The 12327-nt window shown below is 34.3% G+C and overlaps 1 protein-coding gene across 15 annotated transcripts in view; it reads right to left on the bottom strand.

Annotated features, from left to right (window-relative positions):
• Window positions 1-12327, bottom strand: part of PARD3 (par-3 family cell polarity regulator) — a 592207-nt gene that overhangs the window by 359691 nt on the left and 220189 nt on the right. For all 15 annotated transcript variants that reach the window (XM_036226846.1, XM_036226876.1, XM_036226877.1 and 12 more), the window contains exon 3: window positions 5795-5975. In XM_036226846.1, coding sequence (XP_036082739.1) covers window positions 5795-5975 — 181 coding nt within the window. The remainder of the gene's footprint in view (window positions 1-5794; window positions 5976-12327) is intronic.

Below are 12327 nucleotides of genomic sequence, written 5' to 3'. Positions count from 1 at the left end.
GAAAGGAAAGTACTCCAATTTATAAATAAACAATAGAAGTAACATGGCAACCAGAACAAAGAGGTAGCTGAGAGCACTACTCTGCTCTCTGTCTTTGCCGGCTTCTACTGATCCCTGCCAATGAGCACTCTGACATTCAGAGGCAGATTAACACACACACACACACACACACACACACACACGAGCTACTTTGTGGGCAAAAAGCACCAAAAATATAAAACAAAATGTCTGAACCCCCCATAAAACAACTTCTGATGGAATACTGTTTTTCATTTTGCAGAAGTAAAATATTCACCACCAACCCTGCAATTAGCTAGAAAATTACAATAATTACAGCAATTTTGTATCCCATCTCCAATCCAATTAATAGATATATGACCTTGTCAACATGTAATAATCAGATTGCATCTACAACAAAACTGGATGAGTTTTATATGCTGAAAAGAACTTGCACTGTAAGAAGGTAATTATTTGAAATACTGAGAATACCATTTGTATGCCATGCTCCACTTCACAAGTTAAAAGGAAATACAATGGGAATATTATTTCTATTTTCAATATATATTTAAATCAAATCTGAAAAATAGAATTCTAATACTAGTTAATGTTAAGGGGATAGATCTCTAAACCAAAGATCTTGGAGATCTTAGCAAGACAAAATCAATCTGCATATTCTTAGGTAAGAAAAAAACTGAGAGAGGGCTACTCACTTTATAATAATCTTTCTCTAACAATTATTGATAACTCTTTAAGTTCTAAAAGTTAGGAAGTTAGTTAAATCTTACCAATTAGTTAAACAGCACCATTTCATAAAAATTTTGCCTACAATGGATAAAAATTAACTGGAAAATTACCATAGGTTAGAAAAGGTTTAAAATGTTAAAAGACTTAAAAGATAGTAAAGAAAAAACCAATCTAATAAATTAGATACTTTGTTCATCAGAGTTTTTATAGCAATAGTATCTCCAGAAATTTTACCATTCATAGGGCATCTGCTAGTTTCAAAGGAATCTTAAATCTTCAGTCTGGATATTCCAGAGGAAACATTAAAAATCAGAATTCTGGAGTTAAAAGAAATCAGGCCACCATTCTAAGGTCAGACTACCCTGCAATATCTGACCTCTATAAAAAGACTTTGAGAATTAAAAAACAAAAAGAAAAAAAATTGAGAGAAAAAAAATCACCAGACTTGGACTCAATGATTTGCACAGGAAAGTGTGCCCTGAGCATGTCAGGTTTCCCTAAACCTAAATTTATGACCACTGAAAATGGAGACAATTAAACATCACAGAATTGTGCAATTAAGAGAAACATGGTTCCACCTGACTCTGTGTGAAAATACTCCACCTTACCTACCTAAGGTGGGCAACGTGTTCTATTCAAGAATATACGTCCCAGTTACTTGGGTTCTGTAACTTCTCAACCCTCTTAAATATCAATAAGTGGGTGTGTGCTCCATAGACATTACCATCATCCCCATTCTACAACTTTCTGTTAATCTAGTGTTTAGTAAATGTCAGGCAATGTATTAGGACCTTGAACATCTCATTTACTATTCACAACAATTCTGAGGTAGGTACACGGAGACTAAGGAACTGAGGCTGACAAAGATCACTAGCTTTGCCCAAGTGTTCAGACTGAAGTGGCATCGCTAGTACTCTTTCTGAATCATAAATATTCTATGCTATTTTCTAGGAAGGAGTGTCTACATTGTAAACTCATATAACAAAAGCATAAAGTAGAATATACTCCCACTCAAATTTATCAAAAGTCTGGTTGAAAAACAAGAATATTTGTGTAAGTTATTTAATAACCAATTCTCTTTAAATTAGAGTATGCTTATGTCTAGGAAGATGCAAGGACCTTCCAAGCGATGTGGAAATCCCGAAGTCTAGCGATTCAATGTTAGTATCCTCACTTTCCATATGCATCATTCCCTAAAATGGCTCTACTGTCCTGAAAACACAGGGTCAAGGTAAAATGCTGGTGCTTACTCACGTCTCCATGGTCAGCAGCCCTAGGCTGCATACATACAAGGTAGCGGAGGCCCACTGCCCGGGGTCCACAGTACTTTCAGAGGCCCAAAGGTTTTAATTTCTTTTAAAATCAGATAGAAAAAAAATGAACTTTGAGAGATAAATTGTTTTAATTTTTTTTCACATCATACAAAAATTACACATTTAGAGCCCATTAAAAACTATTAAATTTTGCCTAAGAAAAAAATAAAATATTGAAATAAAGTTATATGAAATATAATCTTTATTATTAATATCATTATGGTGGAAGGGGTCAATGAAGAGTCTAGGAAAGTCATAATGATGCTTTCAATAGCTTTTTCTTCTACTGCCAAAAATTAAAAAATACATGCAAAAATTACGAAACAAAAAATTAAGCATTGCCTATCCTGTATTTTAAAAACTGATGAAATGTACAACTGCACATAAAAACTTCCAGGATGCCAAACAAAGGAACATTTGGATACGATGGACTTGATGTTGAGAAAGTAAATGACTCAGGGTAACAAACTTTTGCCATTCAGCTAGTTTCTAGTTCACTCCTTCCTGACATGAGCCATTGTCTGTCCATTGATATATCAAATAAAAATAAATTTTGATGAAGGATCACTAATCAATGCTTGACATCCAAGCTGGAGAGAGTTAAAATAATTGGGCCATACTACTATCACAGAATCTCATCTAGTCCCTTCTATTTATTTCTATAAACAAGATTTCTCAGATAATAATTTATCCTTTTCTTCTATGCTAAGAATCCTGGGTCCTGAATGCAACAGGAATGAAAGAATTGAAATATTACTATAATTCCTTATTTGCTTCATTTCATAAAATCTATATGATAATCTTAAATTAACAGTACCAATATCAACAACAACAAATGGTTTGAGAGTCCTTGTTTGTCAGTTCTTTTTTTCCCCCCTTTCCCTTTGGTTGTATAAATTACTATGTTTTACAGTTACTTGAAAGTTACTCTTGGATGACAGAGCCATCAACTGGATATATACTTATGTTAGTTGTGTCATATTTTTATTTTAATAATTAAGAGTTATCATTCATTAATAGTTATTAGAATTTTATTATAAAAATTAAAATGTAATGGTCTTGTAATTGCGTAACATATAATATGGTCTCAAAAATACAATACGTATGCCAAATATACAAAAGAAAGAATTACAAGTCTAGCTCTACCCCATCTCCTCCATCCTATTCCTTCCCTTATTCATAGGCACCTATTTTTTTATGTAAAATAAGTTAATGCTAAAATAGGTTTTCCGATTTTACTTTATTTCTTTAACATAAGAAGTTTTTAAATAGTCTTTCAATATGTGGTCTATTTTATTTACTTTCTCAATTTTTAAAGCACATTTTTTGATATTTAGGAAAATTTAATATATTTGTTCTATTAAATATATTTATACTAATATTTTTGTGTAATACTGCTCATAATTCCCTTTTTTGTTGTTTTGGCTTGCTGATTATCTGCTATGAGCAATACTGTTTTTATTTCTTTGCCCTTCAGTTGAAGGGTGTTATGCAGGACACTGCTCAATACGCGGGGCTCAAGAAAATTTTTCTCAAGTTTCAGTTTTAGCTTTTCTTAGGTAACTGCTTTTTGGACCTTAGGGCAATGACTCTTTAATTCAGGATTTTTCCACCCAGCAGGACTGACACTTTGAGCTGGATAGTTCTTTGACGTGGAGGACCCTCCTGCACCTTGCAAGACATTTCAGCAGCATCCTCAGTCAGATGCTAGCTTTCCCCACCTTCACCAGCCGGGACAACCAAAAAACCTCCAGGCACTGTCAAATGTCTCTCAAGGGAAAATATCACTCCCAATTGAGAACCACTGATTTAACTAAATCAGAGTTCTCTCTTTGTATCTTCTATAAGTTCGAGGACAAATTTTTGGCAACTTCCTAGGCTTCATCTTAATACCCAAACTTAACAGCTACTTTTTTAATGAAAAAAAAAAAAATTGCACACTTTTCTCAGTTTCCATCAATTAATTCTTTATGGAACAAAGGAGATGAGTAAATTTACTCATAGGAAACGTTAGAAAACATGGGAAAGCTGTCTCTTTCATCAAAACAAAAATGAGTTTATTTACCTAAAATCCTTATTTACCTAAAATCCTTAACCATGCCCCTAATTAGAGTTGATTATCCTACAGTTGAGCAAAGGTCTGCATATTGTTGACTTCTTTATTTTCATATCTGTAAATAAGGAAGACCACTAAACATAAACTCCTCCATAACAAGGTCTAGGCTTTATTTCAACCTAACTCTGGATTCTTATCACCTAGCACAAGGCCTGTCCATCACAGATCAACTCTTGTTTTATGGGTGAATAAGTGGTATTAATACAGTATGAAAAATCACCTTCGTAAACTGATGACTCCTATGGAATGAGTAACTTGTACATTGTCACCAAACCTCGTATTTAGTAGATGCTTCACACATACTAACCTGATATCCCGCCACAGCCATAAAATCTCAATAACTTAAGCATATGAAAGTAAAACTGCATATTTTCCTACTGATGACTACAAGACATTATGTATGCTTCAAATATAACTGCCTTTTCTCAATAAAAGCAAGGTAGAGATATATGCTTTGGGTTGAAAATACCATTTAAATTTCAACACACAGGGCTAGCCAAATATGGGTGGTAGTGTTTTAGAATTTTTGTTGAGCCCAGAGAAGTAAAAAGTATAAAATTGATGGGAAGCATGCCATTTAAATTCTTAATAACATAAAGACAAGATTTACCTTTCCTCAAACACTAAGGTGCAGTTAAATTAAAGGTGCATCTAGCTTTATAAAACACATGAATAAAAAACCACAGCTTTAACAAAAAGCTCTGTATTTAATTATATACATTAGAGTGTAATTACTCACATGAAGACACTATATTCCAAACATCAGGCACCTGAATACTTGTGCTATTATTTAATTAAAATTTTGTTTAACTCAAAGACAATCCACTTTTTACACACAAGTACTTAAGACTATCAGTAAAACAGCACGAGAATAAATTTTCCACTTGAAAACTTAAATGTTTCTAACTAGATGTGCCTTAAAGATAAATGATTTTTAACTTGTAAGTTTTGAACCTTCTTACTCTTAACAACCGCTCAATTATAAGATTATAGCATTAAAAAAAAAAAAACTAAAAATAACTTCCAACAAAGTTCCTCGCTTTTCTGAGTGAACCTACTAGGAGTGGCTGACAGAATTCTTCAACTTGAGTTCTCTGGGTCCTAGAATTTTAAATTCAGACTCACTGTATCCTATATTTTCCTTCCTTGAGACAACATTCTAATGCCAGCTCTTCCAGATCCCTGGAGGTTACTACAGCCTTGAGATTTCTTTTCCTGCTCTTCAGGTAAAGTTCACACAATGGTTATAACTAAGTTGATTGGTAATCAAAGATGTTATGTTTTATTTCAATGTGAAGCCCTTTGATTACTTCTGTTTGGTCATTCAGATAAAATATATGGAAAGAAAAATTCAGATAATTTAACTGTAACTCATCCTTTATTTTCCTTTAGTGAGCAATTAAAACTCTACCAGGCTAGAGTAAAGTAAGCCCAGTCTATTAAAACATAAAGAATCTTGTCTACCTCTCTTGCAAAAGACACTTGTCCAGGTTCTAAACTTAATCAATTTTTGATAGAAACAGATAATGAATTGCATTCACAGGGGCATAGCTGGATAATAAAAGTTGGCATCCTTGTAAATTAAGATGAAATGTGCAGAGAAAAAAGAACTTTCACTTACTTGCACGAAGGACTGAAGGTGTGACCTCAATTTCACTTGTTGCTTGATAAGGCTGAAAGGCTGAAACATTATTGGTGCCAAGCTCACTGCCAAATATCTCTGGACTCTGGGTGCCCGTGGAGCTGGCACTGGTGCCATCGCCGCCATGATGTGGATCTTGCTCATCAAACACCGCTACCAGCTAGAAACAAAAGGTAAATTTGCATTTATAAACAAAAGCATTTAAAATTAGTACCGGAAACCGAACACCACATTTGATTTACATCTACATAGGAACAATATTGACATTTATGCAGCCCAAAATGTTATGTCTTAGAAAGCAAAGCTTCAAATGGTCTTTCCTTGAATTTTGATGTTTACCTTTTACACTTCTAAATTGTGTATTTCATATCCAAAATTCTATGGATGAAAAATAATAAAATGTTGATATTACAGGATGTTAAGGGAGATGTGGTTGATTTAAATCTTTTTGTAAATGGTATATTAAGTAGAAAATAAAAATGCATATTTATGCATGATATATAGTACATATAGCAAAAGGTATATGGTACCCTTCGTATAGGAAGAAAAGGATATTAAAATCTACACATGTATTTGCTCATTTGTGCAAAAGAAATGTGGGACAGATAAAAGAAGCTAATGAAACTGGTTGCCTACAGGGAGTTAGAAAGAAATAGGGTTGAAAGAGAGCATGAGAACGGATAATGGAGATAATGGGGCAGTGACACTTTTCTGATTTTATTTTTCTGTAACTGATTCTTAGAACCATAATAATAATTCCAATACCTAAAACAGAGATAAATAATTGAAATCAACCAGGGAGGGGATGGGGTAGGAGAATCTAAAATGGAACACAAATAAACCTAACTATGTTAAAAATTAAAAAGACAACCAACTGAAAGGGATAGGGAAGAAAAGAACTTTCCTTAAGAGACTTTGGAAAACCTTTTTTCACCATTTAATGTAAGGCTAAATAAAAAGGAACTGTCACAGAAATATCGTCTTCTGGTTAGTAAATTTATTTCTCACAAGCGTATTGTTTAGAAATTCTCATTCTACTACTACCACTCCACATACCGCCAAACCCACTCCTCCACCCACACACACACACAGGGAATAAATGAAAAAGAAAAATATTTGGGATAATGAGAGCCAAAATTCTCACTCTGATAAACAGAAGTTACAAATAAGGAAATAACCTCTGTGGTATTACATTAGAATTGGAGGCATCGATATAAACTCATGGTTTTTATAGGTAAGTAGGTAGGTAGATAGGTAGTAGACAGATAAGTATGGATGGATGGATGTTAATACATGTGGGGTATACAAACATATACTTCGTAGCTCTGCCCACTGAGAGGTCCTAGAAGCAATGACACCCAGTACCAATGAACACAAGTGCCCAGATCTTAGTTTCTGATATCATTCTCTAATAAATGAACTAAGGCTCCTTTGAACCCTTAATTCCAAGGCTGTGGGCAGATAATACATGATGAGGCTGGAACACCTGATGACACATTCGAAAATGACAGAGGCACATCAAAGAGAATCAGGTGCCATCCTGAAGGAGCTCCCAGTGGCCAAAGCTGGGAAGACTTGTACACAAATAAATAATGATCGTGTTGGATTACAACCCGGAAATAAATTAAATATCTGTGAGTCCATAACGATATAAATAATTGAAGAAATAAATGGTGGAGAATGAATGGCTCTTCCTATTGCAGCATTCCAATGAATAAATATAGAAAGAATAATGAATACAGAAATCATCATTAGGCAACTGCCACAGTAATAACTGCCTCAAGCAAGATCTACCAAGGGATGCCAAAATTAATGGGTGAGAATATGATGAGAAATAGAATATTTGCATACCTCAAAGTATCTCCCCATAAGATACTTTTTAATTAAAAAGAAAAAAAACTTTGCAGTGGAGAAGCTTGGCAGACACCACTTTACCAAGGTTAACATTATCAGTGATAGGACATAGCAACATCTCCCATCCTTAGATAAAATGCACTGAGATGTATACAGCCTTGTTTCTGTGGAATTCCTGCCAAAAATGAATAACTCTGATCTAATTATGAGGAAACATCAGACAAATCCAAATTCAGGGACAGTCTATAAAATAACTCATATCCTTTAAAACTGTCAGGATCATGAAAGTTAAAAAAAAGACTGATAGAACTGTATAAATTGGAGGAGACTGAGGATAAATAAGAATTACATGCAATATAAGGAGGTCTTTGACTGGATCCTGGGCTAGGGAGAAAAAAGGACATGAGTGGAAAAGAGACAAAATTCGAATGAGGGCTGTAGATTAGTTTAATAGCACTGACCATGTTATTAATCTCCTACTTACATCATTGTACTATGGTTCTGTCGGATGTTAACATTAAACATAGATGAAGTATATATGGAAACACACTGTACTATTTTTGTAACTTTCCTTAACTATGAAATTATTTCAAAATTAAAAAAATTTTTAATTTCATAATACAGCATTACAAAGTATCACAAAAAATAAAATTCAATTTATTTCTTCTTATAATTAAACAAAGACAGCACTTCTTTAAATATATCAATGAGTAATAGAAGAGTAACAGAGTTCTAAGGAACAATACCACCTTGGTCATTCACTCAATAATCCTATGCCTAGCAAACTAAGCTTAGCATTCCAAGAATCATGACTGTACCTAAAACAAACCATACCTTCTGCCTCCAGTTCAAGTTTTTTTTAATGCCAATGCTCCCATTAGTTAAAAAAGACAGTAAGATAAATTTACAGAATGAGAAGTATTTATAATTAAAATCTTCATGTCACAGACAGTTTTGTCATTTTTAACAAATTATATTTCCATGAACCTATACATATCGATCAACTCATAAGACAAAAAAAGAAAGCCATCCTAAGGTCAAAGAGACATGTAGACAAACAGGAAGCTCAGAACCCTGCAGTGGCATCATACATTATGAGCTGATTAAACAATCTGGAGGGAAGATAAGTGGTAGGAAGAAATCAAAGTGGATAAATAGCTGGGCCACTCAACATTATAATAAGAAATGTAAGTAAGAAAAGAAATTGTTAGCAGTTATAAAAAAGTGTAAAGGTCTCCTCAGGCAAGAGTAACAAAAGAAAAAATAAACGAATGGGACTACATCAAATTAAAAAGAAACCATCAATGAAATGAAAAGAAAACCTACTGAATGGGAGAAGACATTTGCCCATGATACATCTGATAAAGGGTTAATATCCACATTTTATAAAGAACTCATATAAATCAACACCAAAAAAAAAAAAAATCCAATTAAAAAATGGACAGAGGACCTGTATAGGCATTTAAGCATTTCTCCAAAGAGGACATATAAATGGCCAGTAGATACGTGAAAAGATGCTCAGCATCACTAATCATCAGAGAAATGCAAATTAAAATCACAATGAGATATCACCTCACACCTGTCAGAATGGCCATCTATAAATCGAAACACAAGAGCTGGTGAGGATGTGGAGGAAAGGGAACCCTCCTACACTGTTGGTGAGATTGTAAATTAGTGCAGCCACTATGAAAAAGTATGTAGGTTCCTCAAAATACTAAAAATATTTTGACCCAGCAATTCTACTTTTGGGTATTCATCCAAAGAAAAGCAAAACGATAATTTGAAAAGACATATGCACCCCTATGTTCACCGCAGCACTATTTACAATAGCCAAGATATGCAAGCAACCTAAGGGCCCATCAAAAGATTACTGGATAAAGAAGCTGTGATACATTTTGATGATTGCCAGATGGGAGGAGTGGTTGGGTTCTGGATGAAAAAAGGTGAAGAGGTTAGGAAGTACCAATTGGTAGTTACGAATCTGTCAAAGGGATGTAAAGTACAGCACAGGGAATATAGTCGATACTCTATTGTAATAACTATGTTTAGTGCCAGGTGGGTACTAATCAGGGGGATCATTTTGGAAGTTATATAAATATCTAACCATTATGCTATATACCTGAAACTAGAAGAAAATAACACTGAATATCAACTCTAATTAAAAGATGGGGGGCGGAGGGGAAGGAAGGCAGGAAAAATGGAAAGGTGTTTGTATATATACACTAAATTTTTCACATAGAGTGATAAAATCGGTCTGTGTATCTGACAATTGACTGGCAAGTATCTCCCTGTATTAGTCACACAAATGTTCTACCACATCAGAGGTCAGTAAATTTTTTCTGAAAAGAGCCAGATAGTAAATATTTTTGGAGTTTTTCAATTCATAGAGTCTCTGCTACAACTATTATACTTTGCTGCTGCAGCATGAAAAGAGTCACAAATAATGCATAAATGACCATGAATATGTTTACAAATTATTATTTACAAAGCAGGTGATGGACTGAATCTGGCCCATGGGTTATAGTTTGATAACCCTGCACTAGACTGCTCATTCCCCTAGTAATTTTCAATGTGGGAAATAAAACTAAAAGTCAAGGTACCTTGGTAACCCTAATAAGTTTAACAATATCTACTGCAAGCTCTTCATTGGGCTTTCAAATTTCTATACCTGATTTTAATATCATCAGACTTCTCACATGATGTGTGGCCTACTATGCATTTTGAAGATATTAAGTTTGACATTTTGGCACTTAAAAGGGAGCAAATGAAATTAAGATTGTTGTTAACTTTTCACAATGATGTTTTCTTTCAAGAATCAAGTCCTTTCTGCAAACTGAAAATAAAGATTGAAAATTACAAAGAACGAGTCTTTAAATGCCACACATGATGGAATAACTTCTACATGCATATTAGTTTCAATAGTTATCTCCAGCATTTTTAGAAAACACAAGTATTACGAAATCTGGACTGTGTCAGGAACAAATGCTGTTTGAATTTCTGTGGCAGAATCACAGTTGGTGATTTGCAGTATGCCAATAACACACAATTCTACAGCTTTCTTTTAAACCAAAATTTAAGTGCCAGGTGCATATATAAAGTAATTCTGTGTTAAATTGAGAAGGATATATAATTTTAGAAAATCTACTCTACAAGCTTATAGTAACACAGCAAAAGAAATGAGAACTTCAAAAACATCACATATTAAAAAATCTCTAACATGCCCTTCAAAAAACTAAAGAAAATGTCTGCTTTTAAATTTGTGAAACGTGACTCACATCCATATTATAACAGATGGAATCTTCATTGCTGTCCATGAAGTAGATCATTTTTGAAAGTTCATTTTTACTTTCGATAGTTATTACTTAATCTGTTCTGATCCATTCATCTGTCAAGTCTCCGTGAGAAAAGAAGGGCTGAATTTAGTATTACACCCATGACAACCACATATAAACAAACACATTTCTCACCTCCCTCAGGATGTCATTTTAACTCAGTGAAGCATCAGAACCCTCCAACAGAAAACCTGTTTTATAAACAACACACACAAATGCATATAAACCATTTGAAGCAAGGGTGCCCCTTTTAATGGGTAAAATGATGAGCTGAAAGCCCACAATTGCATGTAGCAAAGTGACTAAGAACACAGACTTCACCATCAAAGACACACTTAAAACAGCTCTGATCTTACATCTTAGAGGACTGTTGGTAATTTCAGTGGCCTCTCGACCACCCCTAGGATTCTTTACACATCTAAAAAAAAAGAGGATGGTAGTTGTGGTAGACAGAATAATGCCCATTAATGTCCATGCCCAAATCCCCAGAACCTGCAGATGTTATCCTTTCATGGCAAAAGAGACTTGCAGATGTGATTCTGGTTAAGGATCTTAAATGGGGGAGATTATCTTATATCATCAGTTGATTCCATCAAATCACATGAGTCTGGAAAACCGAAGAACCTTTCCCAGTATTGTCAGAGAGAGGTGTGACAATGATTAGAGATACTACATTACTGACTTTGAAAAAGAAAGGGAGCCATAAGCCAAAGAACATGGGGGCCTCTAACAGAAAAGCCAATGGATTCTCCTCTAGGGCATGCAGAAAGAGAAACAGCTCTGCTCACACTCTGATTTTATCCTCCTGAGAACCAAGCCAGACCACTACCCTACAGAACTGTAAGGTAATAAATTTGCGATGTTTTAAGCCCCTAATGTGCAGCACCAGGAAACTAATATAATGCCAATGCCCACCCTCCTTGACTTGTGACAAACAGAGATAAGCTATATCAATTTTCAACACAAGTACACATTTACTATTAGCTAGTATTAAGTTATATTGGGATGTTGATAAATATATACTTTTGTAAATTTGAAGCTCAGTTATAAGAGTAACTGAAGACTGATGCAAATCTTTTCTGTATACCAATAATAAAGGGGGGAGTGAGGGCTGAAGAAGGACGAGAAAAGCCTTCCTAGAAAAATCAAATATCGAAACCACAAAAAAAGTTCTTTTGAAGTTGTACTCCCAACTGTTCACATAAAAACAGACTGAGTTTTTATATTTCATTTTACAGAAAACTGTGACTCAGATTAATTGGATGAGAGCTGAACTATAAATAAGTGTGGAGTGAATCTAAGATGAGAAATCAAATCTCTCTCTTC

This window comes from Rousettus aegyptiacus, unplaced genomic scaffold, assembly GCF_014176215.1.
Source record: "Rousettus aegyptiacus isolate mRouAeg1 unplaced genomic scaffold, mRouAeg1.p scaffold_m13_p_10, whole genome shotgun sequence".
Lineage (NCBI taxonomy): Eukaryota > Metazoa > Chordata > Mammalia > Chiroptera > Pteropodidae > Rousettus > Rousettus aegyptiacus.
This window is presented reverse-complemented; position numbering and strand designations above follow the sequence as displayed.